The sequence below is a fragment of the Lonchura striata genome, chromosome 10, assembly GCF_046129695.1.
Source record: "Lonchura striata isolate bLonStr1 chromosome 10, bLonStr1.mat, whole genome shotgun sequence".
Classification (NCBI taxonomy): domain Eukaryota; kingdom Metazoa; phylum Chordata; class Aves; order Passeriformes; family Estrildidae; genus Lonchura; species Lonchura striata.
Genome location: NC_134612.1, coordinates 5,509,079 through 5,533,881, shown reverse-complemented (window position 1 = coordinate 5,533,881; position 24,803 = coordinate 5,509,079). Strand labels below are relative to the sequence as shown.

General features: G+C 44.2%; 1 protein-coding gene across 2 annotated transcripts in view; it reads left to right on the top strand.

The window, feature by feature from the left end:
* The first annotated feature begins 74 nt into the window (after window positions 1-74).
* Window positions 75-24,803, top strand: part of RYK (receptor like tyrosine kinase) — a 53,844-nt gene continuing 29,115 nt past the window's right edge. For both annotated transcript variants that reach the window (XM_021541446.2, XM_077785603.1), the window contains exons 1-6: window positions 75-348; window positions 17,378-17,499; window positions 19,198-19,297; window positions 19,617-19,751; window positions 21,978-22,034; window positions 22,692-22,836. In XM_021541446.2, coding sequence (XP_021397121.2) covers window positions 75-348; window positions 17,378-17,499; window positions 19,198-19,297; window positions 19,617-19,751; window positions 21,978-22,034; window positions 22,692-22,836 — 833 coding nt within the window. The remainder of the gene's footprint in view (window positions 349-17,377; window positions 17,500-19,197; window positions 19,298-19,616; window positions 19,752-21,977; window positions 22,035-22,691; window positions 22,837-24,803) is intronic.

Genomic DNA, 24,803 nt, shown 5'->3' with positions numbered 1-24,803 from the left:
GAGGGTCCGGCGGGGCGGGGGGTCCCGCCCGCTTCCCCCCGGCCCTGCGTCCGTCCCTCCGTCCCCGCGGAGCGATGGTGCCGCGGCGCCGGCAGCCCGGCGGGGGGCGGCGGGGCCGACCCCGGGAGGCGGGCGCGGGGCCGCGGCGGGGCCGGCGGGTGCGGGGCCCGCGCCGCCATCTCCTCCGCCTGCTGCCGCCGCCGCTGCTGCTGCTGCTGCTGCTGGTGCTGCCCGCCGGCGTCCAGGGCCAGCCCGGGCCCGGCCCGCACGCCCCGGACTGGCCCCCCAGCGGCGCCGGGCCCAGCCTCAGCATCTACCTGAGCGAGGAGGAGGTGCGGCAGCTGATCGGTGAGTGCGCCCGGGGCGGCGCGGGGCTGCGGTGGGGGGAGCCCGGCCGCTCGGGAGGGCCCGAGGGGAGTCCGCTGGGCCGGGGTGGAGGTTTGCGGGCTGGAAAGGGATGGGGAGCTGTGGGACTGGGCTGGGAATGATGAGCGTTAGCAGGCTCTGGGGCCCAGGAGTGAATTGGGGTGTCCGTGGGAGTGTTGGGAGGGAAGCAGATCTCGGGTGCTGGAGAGGCTGCGGGATGAAGGACCGGAGAGGATGGGGGGTCTGTGGGTCTGGGATGGGAATGGGTGAATCCAGGGATTTGTGTGGGTTCTGTGGGAGTGGCTGCGAATGGGGGTGAAGGACTTGCGGCTCGGGAGGGTGTGGGGCTGAGGCACTGGGGTGGGGATGGTGGGTGTCAGCAGAGCCAGGGGTTTGCTCTGGGGTCCAGGAGACGGGGGGTGTCTGTGGGACTCTGCAAGGGACGCAGATTTGGGCGTGCAGAGAAGGATAGAAAGGGTCTTGAGCGAGGATGAAGGATATGGAGCTCAGGAGAGGATGGAGAGCTGTGGGACTGGGGTGGGGATCGGTGATCCCGGGGATCTGTGGGTTTTGTAGGACTGGGGTCGTGGTGAGAATAGACGAGTCAAAGGTGGTCTCTGTGCTGCTTTGTGTGTATGTGGTTAGGGGAAGAAAAGGCTTCACCCTTATGGTGAGGGGCTCCCCAGACTGGAGCAACCGGGGATCGTGTCCTGTGGGAGCAGGGTAAGCCCTGGAAGGAGTGAACTCAAAACCATGATTTAATTAGCCAGGCAAGCGACATACAGAGGGCAGAGAGGAGACCTGGCAATAATTGGGTGTGTGTGTGTGAAAGGAATCTTAATTTCTAGGCAGGCTGACAATTGCTGTGCAAGGACTTGGAGGCAGTTCCTGAAGTCCCCCATCTGGCCCGCTGTGGAAGGCTTTCACAGGAGTTCTGTGCTTGGAGAGTCTGACTTAAACAAAGATTTGTTTTCTGTAGGCTTTGGCTTGCATAGGCTCTTGTTTAGAGTTGGTGGCTGGAGTCTCAAAACAAATCTGTTGGTGTCCCCAGTGATTTGTTTTTCCCAAATGCCCTGTATCTCTGCAAGCTGGAAAACTGCCAGTGCAAGACTTTATTTGTGTCAAATGGACAAAATAAAAATATCTCCAGTTAATTTGCACTCTGTGAGCACACAGCTGACCCAAGTCATGGAATCTGGGGACTGAAGAGCACTGTAAACATTTTTCCCTCGTGGCTTGCCCTGGTGATCAGTGTCCTGCTGTTGTCATTTGTACGTGGCACGTGCTTACTGCCAGATGCTCTGGTACAGATAGAGGGTGAAAATGTCTGACTTTCTGGTGAGCTGGGATTCTAAATAAGTAGTTAATCTTGGGAGTACTGAAAGGTAAGGTTTGGGCTCTCCCCTGTCTAGTGCCTGAAATCTCTGTTAGTTGGATTTGTTCAGGCTTCCGTGGCCCACTGACATAATTATTCATCATGAAGTAGCAGCTGAGGAGGCAAGATGTGCTGTTACTATTTTTTAAGCTAAATTTCTTCCTCTAGCCTCGCTTGTGGGGGTCTATTACTACATGGCCGAAGGCACTCACTACTCGGCTGTCTGTAGCTGGTTTATATCACTTTTAGTATCTGACATGAATGATCTGTTCTGCCTCTGTGACCCCAGAGACTTGGATAAATTGGAATCTAATGTGGAGGTAAACTGGGACTTCCTTCAGTTAGTGGGGTTCAGATCACTGGAAATCTGTTGCAAACCAAACTTCCATGATCTAAATTGTGCTGTTGGCATGAGTAGATTTAATTTTAGGGGTATCTCTACAATTATAGGGGTGCTCTTGTCTGTAGGTGAGGTGTAGTTTAGGGAGGCATTTAGACACAGGCCAATTTATCAATAACTTAATGTATTCCTCTGGCAGAAGAAAATCCAGAGGGACAGACAGTTTTGTTCCAGGTGTTCACGATTCTGAAAACAAACCCAGCTTTTCATATGTTCCATTTTGTACTATCTGATTGGGGTTTATACAGTCAAGTTCATGGTTTAAGGCCTCGTACATATGCATGAACTTGCCAAGGGCAGTGAGGGGATTCAGCTTCTGGAACTTCTTTAAGAAAAGCCGTGGGTCAGCAGATGCTGGGATAGTCACGGGGATAGGAAAATGAGGTTGCTTGTGAAGTGAAGTGTTAAGTTCAGTGAAGCTGCTAATAGAAACTGGATTCTTTCACCTTTTGTCTCTAAACAATCTCGCCTCTGCTACTGTCTTGCTGTGGCTGAACAGAAACTCTCAGATTTTCTGCTCGTAAACCCAAATGTTACATGGAATTACTACAGTTACTACAGCCTGTGCTGTTTTCATGGTTCTAAATCTCACCCTATACATACTTAGGTGACAAATTTGATTAGGAATAAATGTAAGCACACATGTGGTTGCTGAATCAGTCACAGACAGTGATGCAGAGCTGGAGCATCCCCGGGGTCTGGTGGAAACTCTGTGGGGCCATATCCCCACGTGGTCTCTCCATCAGCCAGGCTGACACGGTTCAGTGCAGTGTCTGGTGCTGCTGCTTTCCCCAGACCCGAGGTTCTGTGTCTTGCAGAACCATGGTTGTGCTTTAATGAGGTTGTGGCTCTTGTAAGTGAAATAGGAACTTGTTGCAGATTATTTGTGGCTGTTCTTTGTGGCATGGAGAAAGGACAGATATGGTGATTTACAGTGAAAACTGCCTGCTCCTTTCCTGTATGCTCACGCCAGATTTCCACAGTCGGGCTGTGGAATTCTGACCATGTGTCTGCCGTAGGAGGAATTGTTTTGTAGTCTTCAGGACTTTAGGTAGAAGAAAACTAGAGGAAACTGGCTCATCTTGTTGTGTGAGGTGGATTTTTATTTCGAAACACTGCAGAGTTCTCAGGGTCTGAAAGCAGGACTTGCTATATGGCAGGCATATGGTGTCTCTGTCAGAAATATCTCTCGCCATTCCCATGGAAAATATTCCCAGCCATCCAGACGACAAGCCTTTGGGAAAATTAATCTGTGGTTTTCACATAGCTGAATGTGTCAGATTCCACTTACCCTGGAGGGGATGGAGTAGGAAGGAGTTAGCTGAGGGGACTTGGCTGAGATGGCCCCAGCGATGGCAGCAGGAGGCAGAGGTGTCACAGTGAGAGCAGTGATGAGGTACAGGATACGGGGGAGTTGGGGAGGAGGAAGGAAAGTGCTGCTTTTTGGGGAGAGACATCCAGAGCACCACAACCATTTTAGGGGTGTCTCTGAACTCTCTTGGTACCATCATCTGTAGCTTTTTAGAGCTGGTTCATCTGCAGAAGCTTTTTTGGGCCTGTGCTTAGACCTATAGAAAGTTTTGTTAGTCTTATGTAGCGAGTGAACAGGTGTGAAAACACCACCTGATCCTATCCCTTTTTCCAGTGGTGCTGAACGTGCAGGTAGTGTGAAGTTAGGGATGAGTTACTCAGTAGGAGGTCTCTACTTGATTTAGTGACTTTCATTCCAGTTTTCCCATGAAGTCAGAATGTGGTGTTTGCCTCCTGTTGAAATGCTCCATTGTTCTGCTTTTCACAGGATCCTAGGATGTGAAGGCTGGTATATTCCTGTTTTGTAGGTACCAATCTAAGGTTTAGAGAATAAGGTAGAAAATACTCATTATTATAATATTAGATAGCTTGCTTTAATAATTAAGGATTGGATATAGTCTGTTTCAGAACACGATGTTATTTGGCAGTTTGTGCATTCCTTGTTTATCTCTTAGACCTTGATTAGGAGTTCCCAGCAGTTCTGAGCTCAGCTTCACAGGTTCTACCCTCTGATTCTGAGGATCAGAATCAATAGCTGCCTGTGAAAACTTGGCTTAAGCAGTGAGGACAACCCTTTCTGTCCCTGCAGGAGTTTTTTTTGAGACTACGTTCCTTTCAGCTGTGAAATTGGTCTTGTGGATAGCCCTCCTGTCACATGGCTCTGGGTGTTTTTAGGAGTCTGGTCTGGATGTTAACTGAGACTTTAGTCCCATGGGGGGAAAATACCACCACATTATTGTGTAACTAAGGCGTATCATAATGCATATACACAGGGGGCTAAATTAGAATTGCTGGGGAATTTTAAAGTCAGAAGTCCTACAATGTTTACATTGAGTTTCCAAATTTAGTGTTCTCTGGCCTAGTTTCTTCTGAGCAATCACTGAATGCTGTCTGTTGTTAGTTTTATATTTGCACTCGCTCAATTACAGAGTTAAATTAATTTCACTTATGTGACTTGTACTTAACGTGTTCTAGAATTTCATTAAAAGTCGTTGTGCAGTTTACTAAAATGAGTTGTCTGGCTGCAAGATGCAACATCGATGCAAAATCTGTTACAACCAAGTGTTGTTTGTTTGGTTTTTAAATTGAGATGGTGACTCACAGGGTGGTTGAGGTTGGCAGGGACCTCTGGAGGTCATCTGGTCCCACCCCTTGCTCAAGCTGGGCCACCCAAAGCTGCTTGTCCAGCGCCACATCCAGGAGCTTTTGGACCTCTCAGAGGATAGAGACTTCACCTCTTCTGTGGGCAGCCAGTGCCAGTGCTCAGTCACCCTCACTGTATGAGTTTTTCTTGCTGTTCAGGCAGACCCTCCTGTGTTTCAGTTTCTGCCTGATTTTTGGATCTTCTCACTGGGTACTGGTAGGAAGAACCTACTTCCATCCTCTTTGCACACATCTTTGAATATTTATATACATTGATGAGATCCCCAGCTGTCCTCCAGGCTGAACAGCTCCAGCTTTCTCAGTGTCTTCTTCTGGTAGACGTGTTGCAATTCCTTTAATTCTCTTTGAGGTCTTTCACTGCACCCTCTTGTAGCTCTGTGGCTCTTCTCTTGGGAAGCCCAGTGCTCCAGGTGTGCCTTCACCAGGGCTGAGCAGAGTCCTGGGAAATTACAGAGCAAATTCAATTTTGTATGTTAGAAATGGAGTCTAACCATCATCTTATTGCAGCAGATGGTGTTAATTGTCTTAATTTTATACTATGAAACATCTTTGTTGATGTCATTGTTTTGGGGAGTTGGCCACAGACAGGAGTTCACATCAAAAGTGCTTTATGGTACTTGCAAGCATCTGTAGTGGCTGGAAATCCTCTTGTTCCTTTGTTGCCTGATTGTTATGAAAGGGAGCTGAAAGTATGTATTCTTTGTGATTCTGAGTGAGGGTTGTTAGCAGCACCCAAGATCATTTTCCATGGGACTTGGGGAACTCACAGGTACTGGAAAAAATGCAGCAAAGAGCCTCTACCGTTGCAGGAGGATGTAGGAGATGTCCCCAAGGAGCAGACATTTGAGTGCCCCAAAGGCATAGAAGCAGATGTGTGTGTGGTACATGAGTTACAGTTCAAGGTCAGGTTCTCTTGTATACGTGTTCTGAAATCTTCATTTCATAGCTTTTAAGTGCTTGGCTTTGAAGAATACAAAGTTTTTGCAGGCTGTACTTCTGCTGTGTTCCACATGCCTGTCTTTGCAGGAGTACATCTTACTTCATGGCACCATTAGAAAGGGAAGGTTGACAGAGGTGCACACCTGGATGGAAAATGTACTTCTAATCCTGACAGACACCACACACTGAAACAAAACTGAACTGCTGAGAATGTTCTAATATATCCAGTGAAATGCAAGTGCTCTTTTTAGGATAATAAATCTGTTACCTCGCTCTGTAAAGCCCTTTAGCCCACTGACAGTGTGTGACGGGTGCTCAGTAGCCGGTGGGTTTGGGGTTGTGGGTGGGTGTTACCCAGCCTGCTCTGGAGCTGTGGGGCTGGGGACAGGCAGATGTTCAGGGCTGTGCAGCAGCAGCAGGTCATGACAAGTTCTCTGCAGCAGCCTGTGTTCCTTCTAATTGTGCCTGGGTGTCTGTCTGATTTACCTGTGTTCATTCTGGAGCCTCCCATTGTGCCTGGGTGTCTGTTGATCTGATTGACCCATTGCCATGGCTCATATCCATATTGAGGCTTCTGAGGAGCAGCTGCAGTTGGGGCTCCTCTGTCCCTTTCCATTCTGTTGCCTCCCCTTTAGCTTGCACAGTTCTAATAACAGTGTATGGCCATTTCTTTGGAGATGTGTGAAATTGTACAATCCACTGCAATGTTGGTAATGCTTGCAAAACTGGAGAATAATAAGCTTCTAGAAGCTTGAAATAGCCAGTGGAAGGCCTTCCTCATAGAGGAGTGAGCCTCTGGCCTGGATTTGGATTGCTTTAAAACTTCTGTGATGCCACTAAGGTGGAAATCTGTGAAATAACCTTCAGTCCTTGTGTGTGTTGATCTGCTCAGCATTGCTGAGGTGCGTGGTTGATTTCTGAATCTTGCTTTACCACATCAGCTGATGTGTTGGGATTTGCAGTGCTGGGGGCTCTGTCTCAATCCTTCCTGGAGAAGGCTCTTTCCTTCTGGAAATTGGTGTTCAGATGGGACTGTAAAGGCAGAGTGTGGCTGGACTGCCTCTTGCAGCTCTGTCTGTGCTCAGGCCTGGGAGGAAACAGCCATTTCAGCTCCCCAGAGGCCAAGGTCTGTCTAGTGATAAATGTTTGTGGCTCTTGTAACATTTGTTGTCAGGGTCTTGGAAGAAACCTGACCTCTGAAAGCTGTCCTGGTGGTGGTGAGGGGGAAAATTCCCGAAGCTGCATTCCTCACTCCTGTGACTTTACACCTGCATTCTGTTTGGCAGCATCCTATTTATCACTGCTGATTGTTTGGTCTCTTTCTCCCTCCAGTGCACAGACAGAATGGAAACGAAAGAGAGGAAATGGAGGCACAGCTCCCTGCATGCATGAGAAAAGCCAGCAAGAAAGGCTCAGGATACTGAGAGGAAGGCAGGGACCGAAACTGCTCCTAAACACCACCTGCACAGAGGGAAATAAAGGAGATAGGGATCTTGTTCACAGGCACGAAAAATCCCAGGGTGGTGTTTTCCCGAGAGTGGGAGCTGTGGAGGCAGCTGTACTGTACACTCTGGGTATTTTAAAGGATGAAGCCTTGTGTTTTTCTCCTCCCCTTCTGCTATTCATAGTTTTGTTTGGATACTGAAAAAGCTGAATTAATGAGACAAATTCCAAATGTGTTGATTCACGGTTGTGCTGAGCTCTAGTGAAATGACTTGATGACTAATTCCTACCTGAAACTGTCCAGACTGGAATATCACAGAGACTCCTACTTCCCTTGCAGTGGATGGGTGTTAAGTCAGAGTTACTGTTGGCACTTTAGTGTGCAGGATTCAATCGTACTCAAGGTCTCAGCTGTGAGAGCAGGGAGTGAAATGTGTTTAATGAGTTGTGCCTTGTGAATTGAGTTCTTTTCCCTTTTTTCCCGGAATGGCAGCAGCACCAGCAGCTCCCATGTTGGGATGAATGCTAACACTCTCTGCAAATGCCTTATGGTGGCACAAAGGGCGCCATGGCAGAGGCTTCAAAGGCATTATTCCTCTTCCATCGCTGCCTTTGTCCTTCTTTCAAGCGGATAACTCACATATTTGCACTGACTGCTCCAGAGAGCTGGGAGCAGAAGCAGCAGCATGAAACTAATGTGATGCTTTAGAATTTCCCTGCCACTTACTGGGTGTTGAATAGCTGTAATTAAATTAAGCAGTATATTGATTTCAGCACGCTGCTTGGGAAAGCGCAGACTCGGGAGCACAGGCATGGGAGCTGCTGCTTGGGAGTCTTGGAAAGCATGAGCAGGCTGATAAACTAATGATGGTTATTCTCTCCAGTCTTGGGCCTTTATGAAATCAGTTAATGGCCTTGCAGAGTAATTCCTAATAAAAGAAAAAAAATGCAAAGCTCTGTAGGTTTAGAGATGGCAGAGAAGTGAACAGACCTGGCTTAGTTGGTTTAGAGCTTGGTTTTGTGTTAAACTATCTGTGTCACTCTGATGAAAGTGTTCAGAGCATCTCAAAAGATGTGGACAGTCCATCATCCCTTCAGCAGTCCTACAACCAGGAGTACAGACTTCAAGGCTGAGGGATCTGAAGTGAGTTTTTTTTTCTGGCATTTTAAAAACTTTTATTCCATTTTCAATCTCATATAAAAAAATAAAACAATACGAATGTTATAATTCACAACATTACAATCAAAACCCAACTATTTCTTAATTATGATACAATGTAAACGTTTCATAACCTATCAGCTGTTACCACACTATACTATAAATACCTTAAAATCAATAATCTAAAATTACCTCTCATAAATCCTGCTACATTATCTTTTGCAGTTCTATTTCTCTAAAATATCTGATCTTTTTTACAAAACCATCTTTTAAAACTTACTTCTAATTCTATTTCTCTCTCAACAATGTCTATCCTATTCCATAACGTTTCTAAATCAACTTTTATTATCTCAAAATTTACATACAAATACACACTGTGTGAACCTTCTATCAAACCTTAAAAATTTTCTATAAATCCATTCCCACATGATGCACTGAGGGAGGGGGTGTGTCTTTTCTTCCTAATTAATATTAAATTTATCTGCACTCTGTCAAGTACTCATTACAGGAATAGCCATGGCACTGGCTCAAATACTGTTCTGGAGGTGACTTAGGGTCTTGTCTACAGTGATAACTAAATCAACATATAGGTGCATTGCTGTAGCTAAATGAAATAAAAATAAAATGGCACAATTTCTCTGGGTAGGTGACACTGAAACACCACCAACACATGTTTTTTACAAGCCCAAAAATGACACCTGGCATACCTCTGTGAGGTGCTGGTGTTCTAGCTGGGAAGATGACAGCAGCTCCCTTCCAAAGCTTTGAGGCACAACTGAGAATTTGATCAAAGGTTTTATTTTGAGGGCTGTGCTCTTGGGCAACTGCAGTTCATGAGGAGGGAACCTTTTGGTTTTCTATTCTCAGAGTTTGCTTTCATTCTAATTCAAAAGGAGCATCAAACTTCATATTACAGGAATGATGAGATTTGCCATAGCTGCTAAGTTAAATTTATTTCATAAGTACACCTAAGAATAAAGTTTTTATATTTTTCCTTTAAGTTAGATTTATTTTTTTGTATTACTGAGTTTCCTTTCAGTTGCTTCCAACCCTGTACCATTCCTATTCCCACTTGTCCCATTTCCCCTTGCCCTCTTTGTTGGTCCTTGCCACTAATTTGCCTCTGCCTTCAAGTATCCATTTTGTGCATCTCTGCTGCATTTTTCCTTTGGAATCAGTGTTTCAGGTAACTCATGTGCACCATCCTGCCTATTAACAGCAATGTGGCTGCTGTTTGGTGAGTTTTCTAGGTTTTCTTTTTTTTTTTTTTTTTCTCTTGCAATGGCCAAATTTCATTTAGAAGGGTGTTCTCAGGAGCAGAGTCCACTTGCATTTTGCTGTGAGGTGAGATACGTGGTTTTGATTTGGGTTTTTCCCCTGCCCCTATTAAGAACGGTCATTTAGCTGTTTCTACAGGGATCTTTATATCCTACCTAGCAGAATAGTGGAGATTTTTTTTCTTTAGGTGAAGGCAAGAAGAGCAAGCAGGTGGTTGAAATGTAGTTGTTGCTGTTCAGAGACAAAGGGTAAGCAGATGGTCATAGGAACAATAAATATCTTCTATTTAGTATGGATTGAGTTAAATATTGATTGTACTTCAGCAGGTGGCATCTCCTAGGGGAGCTTCTTCCTGTGGAAGTGAAGAAGTCTTCCCTCTGCCTTTCCACAAGGCTTTTCAGTGGAAAAAATCCCATTTGCTTGGGGTGTTGAATTTGCAAATTGTATTTAACAGTATCAATGAGGTGAATTGGGGGTTAACTGCCTGTGAAGATTCACAAGGACTTAATGAGAGCTTTCAGCTAAGAGGTTTTTCTCCCGTTTTCTGGATGTTGGGAAGCTTCCTGCTAAGAGCTCCTGCCGAGGAGTCTTGGTCGGTTTTCAAGGGTGCATTAATCGCCTCGAAGTTATGTTGGGTATTTCCTCAAATTGAATGCCTTACACATTGTATTCCCCCTCCAGCTCATGAGAAGTTCACTCTGCCCAGGTAACAAATAACCACAGCCCGCGTTCCCTCTGCTGCTGCTCCTTGGAATTGGGTGAGCTTGCAGAGGTGTGAGTATTGCTGGGTTTGTGCTGCTGCTTTGTCTTTAGCTTGACACTGATCGCCATCCTTTGACAGTCCCTGGTGCCCCTGTTAGGAGACTGAAAAGCTGCTTCTTCATCATCTCCATATTGCTGAAGGTTTAACTTGGTTTTGCCCTGCTTTATTTTTCATCAGTCATCTTTTCCACAGACTACCAACGTGTAAGGCGTTTAAAAACAATTATTTCAGCCCAAAATCCCGACCAACAACTCTGACAGACTGTAGCTATGTGGAAAGCTTAAGTAAAAATGCAGGTGTCAGTTACTTGTTTTATTAAAGCAAAGTTCACTTTGTTGTTGTATACACTGGATATGCAGAAATATGATATAAGTAGTTTTCTGTGTGTCAGTATTTTCAGAGGCTTAGTGTTGTGTTCCCAGTAGTTTCCTATTTTCTAAACTAAATCAATCCATGTTGATCAGTTTGCATTTTTTTCCCTGTATCTTTGAATTCCCAGCTGTAGTTTCAGCCCTGGGCAAAGCTGATTATTGAACTAATTAAGTACATTCAAACTAATAAGACTTGCTCTGGGAACATGTTTTACATACCCTTTGAAAAAAGGAAGTTTCAGTAGTCAAGAGCTGATTTTTAATTCTGCAGTTGCATTTCATTTTTCTGTGTTTGGGCTGTGTTTTCCAGTGGACATTTGCAGAACCTGCTGCAAAACTAGCAAAGTCATTTAAAGTCAATGTTTCAGACTTAGGGTGCACTTTTAGTGAAAGGAAAATTGAAGTAAAAAGAAGCTGTCTTTTTCAGCAAGGTAAGTTGTCCAGTGCTGGGAGAATCCAGTGTGTTTATCCCATGTGTTTATGGGATGAGCAAGCTTGGGAGGGGGTTGATGTTGGAGGGGTGTTGAACCTTGGGGTTTGTGCTCTTTCACATGAGTGTTCACCCTGGTGTGGAGATTTCTGTTGTGGCCAGAGGACTGATCCAGATGAGCAGCTCAGGAGCAGAGGCCTTATTCTCTGGAGTACATAATAGAACAAATAAAATATTTATATAAAGAGCATAACTCACTGAACTGCGTAAATCTTCCCTTTAATTGGTTTCAGTGGCTGTGAGTCAGGATCAGGAGTGGCTCTGCTCTGGGTGGGCTGTGGTGGTTTGATGTCACACTGCAGAGACTTCTCAGCTGCTGATGAAGAAACTCTTTTAAATTACAGACTAGAGCATTAAGAAAACAACCCCAATTTCAGTCATTTCTCTGCTGGGGAGCCACTGGACAGATAATTGTCAGCTATTGTTACCAGACTGCTTTTAATGAAATGCTGCTTTTTGCAATATTCTAGTCCTAGTCTAATAGGAAACTCTTGCATTGCACACTCATTTTGGATCTCCCCATTTAAGACAAAATCTGCCAGAATTATGTTATGGAGATATGAAGTGATTAAGTGTAACCCCAGGTAAGAGACTCCTAAGTGCTGCTGTCATTTCTAAGAACATGTTAGTACTGGTGCATGTTGCAGGATAGATTTACTTCATAAAAATAAAATAAAATTTACCCATGGCGGCAGAGGCAAGTTTCTTTTGTATATTGTGCTTAAAATGAAAAAAAAAAAAAAAAGAGTTGAAGCTAAACTGCATTTGCACAAGGATATTTGAAAAGAAGTGTTTTGTTAGGCTGCTAGACAGACATGATTCAATTTTGTCATGAACACAAGGGCTGCCCAGCATCCTTGGCATCTAGAAATAAAAGTTGGCCTCTCCCCTTCCTTTCTGAGCTTCTTCAGATGCTTTGTTATGTTAAACAGTGCAAATAATGACAGACTTTCTCCTGCTGCTTAAATTTACCTTTTTGTTTGCCTTCAACTTTAATTTATTCTTTCAAGTCTGTGCCCAAAGTACAAAGATGGGGAAATTAATAACGAGATTTAGAGGTTGCCTGGGTAAAAGATTGGTGGTTTTGCCTCAAAATCCAGCAGAGCATTGCTCTGAACTGATCTCATGTGTGCTGGTGTAGGTTAGTCAAGTCCAAGTAAGGAGAAACCAGATCCTCCCGTGCTGTGCCTTGTCTGCATATGGACTTGTTTAGGGAGCTTTGCCAAAGCAAAGCTGCAACCCAGCTTTTCAAACTGGTCAGCATTGATCACCAATATTCTGCTTAAACCAATAGAAGCTGCTTTTCTTCCTCTGCATTTTGTGATATTTCTTTGTAAGGCTCTCTATCTCTTTATGTTTTGCGACTTTGCCTAGAAAATGATTGAGGAGCTGCCCATTTCCTGTAGCTGTTTGTATTGCATCTGTATTTTCCTCCTAGAGCCACCTGTTTTCTCCTTTTGTTATTCCATTTAGGACACAAACCATTAAATCCATCTTGGATTTGCCCTACTTAATGCAAAGGAAGAATTTAACACCTTCAGAGGAACCCAGCATATTGCAGAATTACATTTTCCCTTTCCTCTACCAGTAAGGTTGAAGTTTAGTAGTTTACTGAACATTTTTGAAATCCAAAAAAACTGAGAAACTACAAGTTATTTCTCTTTTCCTTTGCAACTTGCTATTTCAGCTGGTACATCTTATGCTGCTGCTGAGTTTGGAAGAGATTTACACTAAAAAAGTGCAATGTTGAGGTTTCTGCTTTATCCTGTGTTTTGGCAGTGACCTGCTTCATTTGGTGCCATTTTTCTAAGCTACCTGTGTCCAAAGCATGCTTTGGAAAAACCTTAGAGTATCTGATGAAGTCACAGGACTGTTTTAGTGTAAGCTCCATCTAAGTGCTGCTGCAGTCTCACCTTCCACGTGGTGTGATCCTGGGCATCCTCACTAACTAGGGAGTTAAACTCACTGAGGACTGTTTCCTGACATGTTTTCTGTCCTTGCATGTGTCTTGCTGAAGGCTTAAATAAGGAATGTTGCCAGGCATGTGTAAGTTTGCAAGGCTGAAGGAAAAGGGGGAAATGCAGAATTAAAGCAGTTCTGAGTTCAGCTGTCATGGTGAGACTCAGGTCCCACACTCCATCAGAGAACCACGGCTCTGGCTCTCACTGCTGTTCTCTGCAGTTCCCTGTGTGATTCCTGACCTGGCCATGCCTTCCCCTCTGGCTGCAACGTGCTGCAGCTCCTGGGATCAGCACTGGACTCCCCGGTGGCTGCAGAACACACTTGCCTGCCTGGCTGCCTGCCTGCAGCACAGGCTGGGCCTTTTTCTCACTGGCAGGTTCAGCTGCAAAGTTCTTGTGTTTTGCTTGCCTGATTGAGATAAATTATACAGACAGTGCTTGGGGAATTCAGGATTGAGTTGGGGAGGTAGAGAGGGGGTGAAAAATTAGAAATGGAAGGATGGTCTGGAAGCAGATCTGTCTTGTGGTGGATTGGAGGTGGGGAGATGGGAGCTTGCTTGTCTGGGGAGGACCCTGGTTCTTAGCTGTGCATGGGAAAAGGAATTTTGTCTGAGTTCACTGATGGGAAAAGATGTTCTAGAGGGGAAATATTTTAACCGTTGATATGCTTAAAAGGGGAAATTACTGTACAGTATTGAAACACTGGCATTTCCTAAGGGTATATCCAGTTTCCAGGCTTGGAGAAAACACTGACCCAGATTCCTGGGAGAAAAACTATCTGGTGAGAAGCAATTGGGAGATACTGCCTGTGAGTTTAATCACAGAATCATGGAAGGGTTTGGGTTGGAAGAGACCTTAAAGCCCATCCAGTCCCACCCCCTGCCATGGGCAGAGGCACATTCCATTAAGCCAGGGTGCTCCAAGCCTCATCCAGCCTGGCCTTGGGACACTATTCCAGGGCCCCAACACCCTCACAGAGAATTCCTTCCCAATATCCCATCTAACCCTGCACACTGGCAGTGTGAAGCCATTCCCCCTCATCCTGGCACTCCAGCCCCTTTTAAAAGGTCCCACTTCAGCCTTTTTGAGGAACTTCCTGAAATTGGTGACCCACAAACACTGGAATCACAGAGGATCTGCTGGTAAAGTGTCACTGTGCTTTGAATCCTTCCCTAAGCAGTTTCTTTAGCTCCCCGATGGGAGCAGGACTCTGAGCCAGACAATCTTCTGCCTTTTTTTTAGGAATTCAGAGTTGTAGTACAAAACCTCTGGAATTATTTCTCTATGCCAGTGTTGAAGCATAGTATTTTGAACACAACATTTGATTCTCATGCAGCTCTTAGATTTTGCTTGTGAAGTTCATATAATTAGTGTCTCCTATTAGTGTGGAGTTTTTTCTGGCAGTACAGGCACAAAACATTAGTGTCCTATAAAATGAAATTACTAAGTGTTGTACCACTATTAGAGGTTTGATTTTCTGTAGGGTAACTTGGTTTTGTACATGTTTGGATGATACTGCACATCAAATACTTCTGACAGCTTCAGTTAGGATTGCATTTTATATTACTTTTATGAATGCTTATTGCTTTTTGCAATAGGCAATTTTATTGCTGTGTAACCATTTGATTACAATGACTAGTTTCTCTACAATGTTTCTATTAAATCAAGGATTATCATCCTAAAATTCTGAAATGTTTCTGTGAATCTCTGGTTGCTGGGACCATTTATCAACAAGAGCAGCTTTTCTTTATTCCAGAGGCAGCTTCCTTGTTCCAGCTACATTGTTTCACATTGTTTCCCTAATTTTTAAAATTATTTGTACTTAATGGTGTTCATTTGAATGAAGGTTCTGCCTTTAAACCTTCCCATCTTGACTGGATCTAATGCCAAGTGTCTGATGGTTGTGAGCTCTTCACACTCCTGTGTTTGCTCACTCTGAGTTGGGTTTCATGTATAAACATGTAGACATGTAAGAATGATCCAGGCAGGGATTTTTTGAAGTTTGCTGTTGCTTTTATGTGTTTTCAAAATTTAGGGTTTTTTTTCTGGAGCTGTGTGGACTTCCCCCTCCTCCCTCTTTTGCTGGTGGATATGTTTTTGCATTTCCCATTTATTTTTAAGTGGAAATAGGGACTATGTGTACAAGGACTGTCTCGGGCTGTTTACATTAAACACTTAGAGCAGCACCTGCATCTTTTTCTGCTCAACATCTCATGTGAGATAATTTCTCCCTGGGATTACTCCATTAGCTTGATTCCTTTCATGCATCCAGTCTTGGGGGTTTTCCCCATCACCATCCCTAGTACCTGTGATTAAGCTGTGGGGTTTTGGTTAAGTTTTGGGACCCTGATGAGCCAGCAGGGAATAAAAGTGGTTAACAGCAACAAAAATGAAGAGGAATGTTTCGTCTGCTCTTTTGTACCTTGTGGAAACAAGGTGGATTAAATCAAGCTCTGAAATAAGAGAAAATATCACTTTGTTACTGATCTGTACCCAGTTTTTGCATTGAAGAGGAGGAAGTACTTCTCTTGAGCTGATGCTCCCTTTCTTCAAATGCAGCTTATCTATACAGTTAAATGGTTAGCTTCCTTCCACTATCCTAGGTTCCTCCAAACCCCATCCAACCTGGCCTGGAACACTTCCAGGGCTGGGGCAGCCACAGCTTCTCTGGACACCCTGTGCCAGGGCCTCAGCACCCTCACAGGGGAAGAGTTTCTTCCTAATATCCCATCTAAATCTCTCCTCTTCTGGTTTTAAACCATTTCCCCTCATCCTGTCACTATCTCACTTTGAAAAATGTCTTCCTGTTTTTTAAAAACCCCCTTTAGGTCCTGGCAGGCCATGAGGAGGCATCCCAGAATCTGCTATCTCCATTCCCATTTGTACTGTGACTGATTTGAGCTCTGTTCTTTCAGTGTGGAATTTTCAATGTCTGATTTACCCCATTGTTCTCCTGGCATGTCCCAGAGCCTCGATAGCATTTAAGTGGGAGCACAAGAGGATGAGCTGTATGAGACAAGGCCAAATGGTACTGACTGAAATTCAGTGTGGTTTTGTCTGAGGATATGGAGCTGGGATTAATTTTACCCCTGCAGGGAAGCAGTGCTTACCCTGCCACTAATTGCTGCAGGTCCTGCCCTGTGTTCAGCGTGACCCTGGATCCTGTGCCACAAAAAGTAACAGCAGCTGCAGTGTTTATAATATCAGAGGCTGTGTCTTACAGGGGAAAATGCACCTTAGTGGCCTGACATGAATACTTTTGTGGGGTTTTCAGGTCTCTAGGTGTACTTAAATGTTCAGAGAGCAAAGGGTTAACACAAAATGTTGGTATTGCTGGGTGTACAAATGTCACCTCTCACTCTCTATGAGGAGGACCAGTTTTTTACACAAGCAGACAGTGATTGGACAAGGGGGAATGGCTTTAAACTGTAAAAGAGGGATTTACATTAGATATTAGGAAGAAAATGTTCCCTGTGAGGGTGGTTAGGCCTGGCATAGGTTGCCCAGAGAAGCTGTGGCTGCCCATGGATCCCTGGAAGTGTTCAAGGCCAGGTTGGACAGGGCTTGGAACAACCTGCAATAGTGGAAGGTGTCCCTGCCCATGGCAGGGGCTTTAAATCCAAACCATTCTGTGATTCTGTGATCTAATTACCTTGAAACTAATTCCATACTTCCTAGGTGTTTAGGGCTCAAGAAATGAGCTATTCCAGAAGGAATTACCTGTGATTAATTGATAGATAATCCAGAGCAGTTTGGTTTGAGTGAACACAGTTGTAAATAAAATGAATGTATCTGAGTGACTCCCAGAAGCAGAACAGGGGATGTTCAGGAGAGCCTGTAATAACTCTCCTGGATGTTTGTATGAAAAGTTGTTTTTCCTTCCATTACATTCCAGCTTTTACCTGTTCCTTAGGCTGTGGCACCACTCTGAAGTGATTGCTTTGTAAGGCTTTGGAGCCCTCCGTGAGAGCTGCTGGCTGTGAGCCTTGGTCTCCAAACCTACCTTGGAATTTAGGGACTGGAGGAAGTGTTTGCTTAAACATGCAAATATAAGTGGAGCTGGTGGTCCTGAAAGGTGCTTGTTCCAATGTCTTTGGTCCTGTTCTTTTCTGTCTTACTCTTCTCTTTCTTCTTACAGGTCTGGATGCAGAGTTGTCTTACGTGAGGAATGATGTGGTTAATCACTATGCCTTGTCCTTCAATCTCCTAATACCCAGCGAGACCAACAATCTCCACTTCACCTGGCATGCCAAATCCAAGGTGAGCAGGCATGACTTCTGCTCCGGGTACTTGAGACATTAGCTGTTCTGCTTGCTGAATACCCACTGCTATAATTTAATGGCTTTTTTCTTTGAAAAAATAGCATATGCAAGGTGCAAAATACTTGTATGACCGCAGGCAATAAGTTAAGATGGCGTACGTCCAAGCTGTTCCTTATTTTAGAAAGTTGAAGCACTTATTTCAAAGCATTTTATACTTCTTGCTACTGGCAAGGTCCATTTATGCATACAAGCCACTGGCTGTGGAATCTCTTCCCTTGGTGCATTGGACACACAGAAGGGCAGCCATGAGCTGAAGCCTCTGGAAATGATATGTAGAACAATTGTTGTAGAGATTTCTAGAAACATATGCTTAGAGACAAGAAGAGTCTATAAAAGCAGCATCCAGTATGTTTTTACTGAGCCCTGATTAAATGGAAAGGCTTTTTATGTCACTTAATCACTGTGCCTGGAGCATGCAGCAGCAGCTGTCAGAGAGATTGCATATGCTCTTACATTCTGAAGCATTTCCAGTTACTTAACAATTTACTTTCATATATGAAATGATCTGTTTAGTCTATGCCAGATGTTCATTCTGTTCTAAAATGATGGTTGTTCTTCTCCCCTTAAGCAGGAAAGGCTGCAAGCAGGAGCAGTAGTATTAAACAGCTCCACTAGTGCAAGTCCTGAAGATTCCTCCTGCCATTGTTCTTCCCTTTGAGGTGTAACTTGTTAAGAGGAGTGACTTTTGGCCTGAAGTGGAGTTGGGTCGAGTGCCAGCCAGCCCTGATCCCATATTCCACCTTCACAGTGGCAGTTCAGTCACTTGTCATTTGAGAGGAGTTCCCTTGTCACAGCTTCAGCTGAGGCTCCCTGCATCACTGGCCCTGCCCTGTATTTCCTTGGGCCTGGCTGTGAATTTTGAGGAGGAATTTTGGAGCTTGTGTAGCCCTGCTTCCCATTCCTGGGGTTCCACCCCTCAGAATCTTCCACTCTAAGTTGGTGTGGTGTGACTTGGAGGAGCTCAGGTTGTGTCTCTTCCCTTGGCATCTTGACTGAAAAATAAATTTATAACAGAAATGAACCATATTATGTTTTAAAAAGGGGGAAAAAACTAACTATTGGGACAAAGTCAAACAAATGAATTCAGCTGAGAGTGGAGAGGGAGGATGAATTTCCAAGAGGAGCTTATGACTTAGAGTATATAGTGTACTTTTTCTTGAGTGAATGTTTGCAGAGTCAGCTTCTTAAGTGGAAACAAAGTCTTGACTACACTTGACTAAACTATTTCTAAGCAATTTTGTTTGTAAAACTGACTGTGGGAGGGGAAATTTTTTGAATTTTAGCAGCTTAAACAAAGTGACTTTTGAACAAGTAAGTTTAAACGTATCATTGAGTGAGGTTTGTGAGGGATTTTTTTTTTTTTTTTAATTCAAGCACTCTGAATTCTGCCCCAGATTTTAAGGAATGATTTTGAGAGTAGCTTCTGTTTTGGCTTTCTTAATTTGAACTGTCACAGAAGTCTTGATACTAAAATGTCACATAAGAAACTTGGACTATGAATGCCTAAAATTACCAGCACTCCTTGAAAATAATGTATGTGTTTTTATTGTCAAGAATTATGGAAAGGGATGTTTTATTTCCTTACACTCCTAGACAGATTATTGATGTGTTTTCTGTCTTCCAACTGTTGTTACAGGTTGAGTATAAACTGGGATTTCAGGTCCATGATCCCATGGCTATGGCCCTGCCCCAGGCCAACATTTCTCTACAAGGAGAAGTTCCTCGCACCCTCTCAGGTAAACTCCCCACCCCCATCCAGCTCATGGATGAATAATGGTCATTTAGCCACAAATGCAGTTCTAGTGACCTGTGAACACTTAATAAAATTGACAAAAATTAATTTAAAATCCATGTCCTTTAATGCTCTGATGGCTGAAGTGATGAGGCGTGAAGACTAAAATAGCATTTCATAGTATCGAGTTCTTTATAATGTGACAATTTATGATGTTTACAATGTACTTCATAAACATAATCTCAAAAAAAGATTGAAATGTTCTCTCATCTCAGAGTCTGAGGATGTCCCACTCCCCTGTAACCCCTGTGTTGTGTTCACAGTATTCCGTGTCGAACTCTCCTGCACCGGCAGACTCGACTCCGACGTCACAATCCTGATGCAGCTCAACTTAACAATAAATTCCTCAAAAAACATCACAGTTTTAAATTTCAAACGAAGGAAAATGTGCTACAAAAGTAAGAGATTAAGTTTCAGATGTTTTAAAGCTTTTACTGTTTAAGTATGCTAGGAAAAGGGAGTAGGATGGTGTATGGTCTAGGACAGGAGTAACACAGTGAGTTTTGGGGAGGATTGGAAGAAACCAGGTAAAATTCTGCCTTTCAGAGAGGAATGAGGACTTTTGGTTGAAGCAGAAGCTGGTGAATGAACAACTTTTCCCAAGAGTTCCACTGCACTGACTGACCTTTTAATAGATATGTAACAAAAACCATTTTCTCTCTGTTTGGAAAGAGGAAATCAGTACCCTCAAAATTGACACATTATGAGAATTCAAATTGTTCTAAAAATTAGCAATAAAATCTACTTAGTTTATAAATTGTGATAAAAATGGCTGTTTAGTGATTGTAGGAGGTGTTAGTCTGTTAGATGTGAAGTACAAAATGATCTTTGGAGATAATCCAGATTTTGGAAATCCTAAATTGACTCTTCTGTGTTACCACTTGGGAATCTGCAAGTATAATTTATTCTTGGATTGTTCCTGTTTACTGTTGCTGCTACCTAGAATTTTCCTAGGATTTTCTAGTATTTTCATAGGCAGCAGAAGAAGATTCTTTTGGAGAATCCCAAGAGCTGTGCCCTCCTTAAAAATGCCACTCCTAGGCAGTATTTGTGGATTGCCACCTACTCTTTGCATGCTCCTCCTGCCTCTGTCCAGCTTACCTGGAGCCTTTGAGGGTGGTAGCTGACTTTCCAAAGAGGGGTTTATCACTTTTCTTGAGTATAAATATCAAAGGATGAGCTCAGGGAAGGTGTGTGTGGAAGAGCCAGCCATGCCTTGTAGCACATAACATTGGGATACTCTATTCCTTGCATCAGGCTTCAGGAAGACCACTCTTAATTCAAAGTGTGTATCTCCTTCTAGTAAAATGGAGGTCTGACTGATAATGTTGATGTTTTCACCTTTATTTCATGTTTTCCTGTATTTTGTCAAATACTCCAAGTGGGGGAAGTCAGCCCTGCTAAGCCATTCACAGCTTACTGAGCTGTGGATGTGGGATGGAGCTTTCCAGAAGCACCACACAGTTCACTGAGGGGTGAGACAGAGCCACTGCCTGAACCATCAGAAGTGGTCCATACAGAGATCTCACTTCTGCAGGCTCATAAAAACAAAAAATGGTTTTGTTTGGTGTGTGTTGATGGGTGTAGAGCATACGGGGTTTCTGATTGAATTGAATGCATAAATTAGGAATATGCAGGAACTTGCTAGTGGTTTTGCTCAGGGCATTCCTGACAGTTCCTCCTCAAGTTCAAAAAAGGAGGATAAAAAAGAAAAACTCTGATTTTTTCCCTTCCTTGGATTACTTTTTCCTAAGCTGCACAGGCTTAACAAGGAGTGGGAAGGGGCTGTGCTGTGTTGGACACAACTGAGAGCAGGAAGGGGGGGTGCAAGTGGGACTGTGCCTGTGCAGCTGCAGAAATCCATGGGAATCCCTCAGCTGCCTGCAGATCCTCGGGTGGGGAGGTGGGGTTAATCTGGAGGCATCTCCTGCATTCATTCCCCAGGTTTGCACTGCTCCTCTTGGTAATGAGACTCAGAGTATGCTAAATGAAGATTTACCCACTTTGTAAAGGACTGCTACTCACATGAACTGTGTTGTCCTCCTGCCTTCTGATTTGCATATTTATGAGTATTTAAATGGACATCACCTCGTCCATCCTTCCCTTTTAACTCTGTGACTCCTGCCTGGCATCAGCTGAGAAGGCACAATGCCTGTGGTTGCATCTCTGACCACTCCCTAGGATGAGCAACATTAGACTGGAGACAGGATTTCCTCCAAATGGTCAGGGTAGTCTTGACTGAACATCCTAGCAATGATTTTCTCTCCTGTAGGAACTGATTCTGTGAGGTCTTTGTTTAGTGCCTTAGCAAACACATTCTCTGCACCTCTTCTTTCTGCTGTTTTGGGCCTTGGACAAGCTGCAGGGTTTTACAAGGATTCAGTGAGTTCAAGCTTTGCCTCCCTGGACATGTGTGTCAGTGGTGAAATACCTGACCTGTGTGTTTCAGTGTGATTTTAATTCTACCTGGTTAGGTATTTAAATGGAAATTTAGGGATTGCTGTAGTCCTTGAATCACCTCTTCTCTTTGGAAAAACAGGTCTGTTTTTGCATACTTGAGGCAATGTGAAGGGCTGCAATAATAAATGTACTCCAAACTTAATGGCTTTCTCTCATCTCTGTAGAGCTTGAACCAGAAGTCAAATCTCCAGCAGCTGATAAAAACAGCAGCAAGGCTATCTGTAAGTTATCTTGAATGTACAACTTGAGGTTTAAAAACTGAATAACTTTTTATGTGCTTTGATTCCACAGCTTTCCCTATGAAAACAGTCCCCAGGTAGTCTGTACTATACCCAGTGTTGCAGTGGGTTTTTGTTAATTAATTGTTTTAACTGGTGAAGAGGAAAAAACCCTATTCCAAGTCTTGTAACAACTTTTGTATCACATCTTAGGGGCTCTGGTTTCTGTACGTGACTCTGATCTATTTTCTTGACCTTAGGATCTGTCTGGTTTGCTGTTTCAATTTATCACTACTGAAGGAATAGAATGAGGTAGTTTCCTTCCACCTCTTCTAGCTGGAAATATCATTGGCTGACTATGGCTCCATAATACCCAGAACAGAAGTATTTTTGCCAAAATGCTGTTGGAAAGCAGTGGAAAAGAGTGCTCAGTGCTCTCTTTACCTCCCACTGTCTCTTTCCAAGGTAGTTGTTCTCCAGGATACCCTATAGAACATTTGGGGTGGCTGAGGCTGCTGCCTCTCCCTGCCTCCAGCCCCTCTGCTTGTGTTGCCATAACAAACTAACAAAATGTTGTTTCTTGGGGGTTTTGTTTGGAGTTTTTTTGTTGATTTTTCTCCTTTCTGAGCAGGGTTCAGTAACTTTCCACATCTGTTGCAGTCGATCCTGTAAATGCTGCTCCCACCACTTCGACCCGTGTGTTCTATATCAGTGTGGGTGTGTGCTGTGCTGTGATATTCCTGGTGGCAATAATCCTGGCTGTCTTGCACCTCCACAGCATGAAAAGGATAGAGTTGGATGACAGGTATGTGTTCAAGCTTTCCCAGTGTGGTTTTGGGACATATCTACTCAGATTAGTGGGAGTTCAGTCTCAAAATGAGCACTCTGTGGTAGTTTGCAATTTCTGCTCTCAGTGGCAAGCTGTAGTAGATATTGCCTGTGTGGGGTTGAGGTGAGAGCTGTGCTGCAGAAAGGCAGCAGTTGCAGGTGCTCTGCTGCTTATGAGGTGGAAGGGTTGTTCAGGTTTTCCCAGAATATTTGTGTAGAGTGGAAAGATTCAGACAAAATCAGATCTGCAAAGATTGTCAGGATTGAAGGAAAAATTGACTTGGGCACACTGGAAAGGCAGCCTGGGAGAGCTGGGGGTGTTCATACTGGAGAGAAGGCTCCAGGGAGACCTTAAAGCCCCTTTCAGTGCCTAAAGGGGCTCCTGGACAAGGGCCTGGAATGCCAAGACAAGGAGGAATGGCTTTCCACTGCCAGAGAGTTTTGACCTTTATTTTACTTTAGATGGGATATTGGGAAGAAATTCTTCCCTGGGAGGGAGGTGCCCAGAGAAGCTGTGGCTGCCTCTGGATCCCTGGAAGTGTCCAAGGCCAGGTTGGACAGGGCTTGGAGCAACCTGGGCTAGTGGAAGGTGTCCCTGCTCATGGTAGGGGGTGGGATTGGATGAGCTTTAAGGTCCCCTCCCACACAAATAATTCCATACTTTTGCATGGTGGTTTTTTTAGAATGAAAACACTTGGGTTTTACTGACACCTGCAGGAGAATGAATTTCAGTTTTCCCTACTTTGATTGATTTTCCAGTATTCAGTTCAGCCTTAGGATATAGTCTGAACATTACAACTGCTTGGTTATAAAACTGGCAGTGTTGGGCTCTCTCAAATACATTTCCAATCCAGAAGAAACGTAGCACATGCATGGAAAATGGAGTTGTAACGTGAGTCCAAGGGCATTGGAGTGGGGATTAAACACTGAGGAGAAGGGAGGCTGGAAAAGCAGGTGGACTGAGGCTGTGTGAACAGCCTGCATCAGATGCAACTGTTCAGGAGCAGGCTGTGTGAAACTGGATCCTTTGGAAAACAGCTTGTGGGTGGTCACCCCTGTGAAAGGATATCTTGAACTAAAGGATGTCTTGAACTGCTTCTGTGCTGCCTGCAGCCTTGTCGAGTAGCTTTATCTTTTTCATCCTCCTCTTCATCCATTCATCTGTTCCTTTCAGTTTTCTCCCTGCCATTCCCTCTCCTGGTGTCCCCAGCCCATGTGGCTTTGGCAGTGCCACTGCATGGTGGTTTCTCAATTGTAACCAAATGAACTTGTCAGCCTTCCTCAATTCCTTTCTGCCTGGTTGTCTGATGGAGGGGTTTTAATCAGCTGAAGGTGTTAAAGGATGTGCAGTTTGCTTTAATTCAGAAAGGATTCTATTTATAGTAGGGGATAGTGTCATGTGTGAGGCTTTGAGGTGTCCAGCCCAGCAGTGTGATCAGATGTCCTCCCCTGTACTCCATTGCACTGGTTTTCTGTGGAGATACAAAGTAAAAATCCTAAAAAGCCAACTTATTTTCTGTGGAGATAAAGCTAAAAATCCTTTCAGTCCTTTGTGGTTTGCAGGTGTAAATAATTTGCTCTGAATCACTGTATATCCTACTGACAAATTCTGATAAATTCAGGGGGCTTTCCCTGTCTGCGGAAAGAGTTTGGAATGAGATGATCTTAGAGGTCTCTTTCAACCCAGACCACTGAGTGATTTTAGGAAATTTGTGCAGCTCCTGGGGTTTAGCTCTTCAAGCACCATGTGTTGACTTATTTTTTGAGCCTGAAGGTGCATGACCTGGTAGAACTGTAGATGTGCTGCTGTGTAAAAGCTGCTGCTCAGGCAGTGCCAGAGCAAAGGTGTGACAGAAGCAACGTGTACCTGAGAATCAGGAGGTGTGGGGTTTGTTTTGAACAAACTCACCGAGGGAAGCAAGAATTCTTGATTTGGTTGTGAAT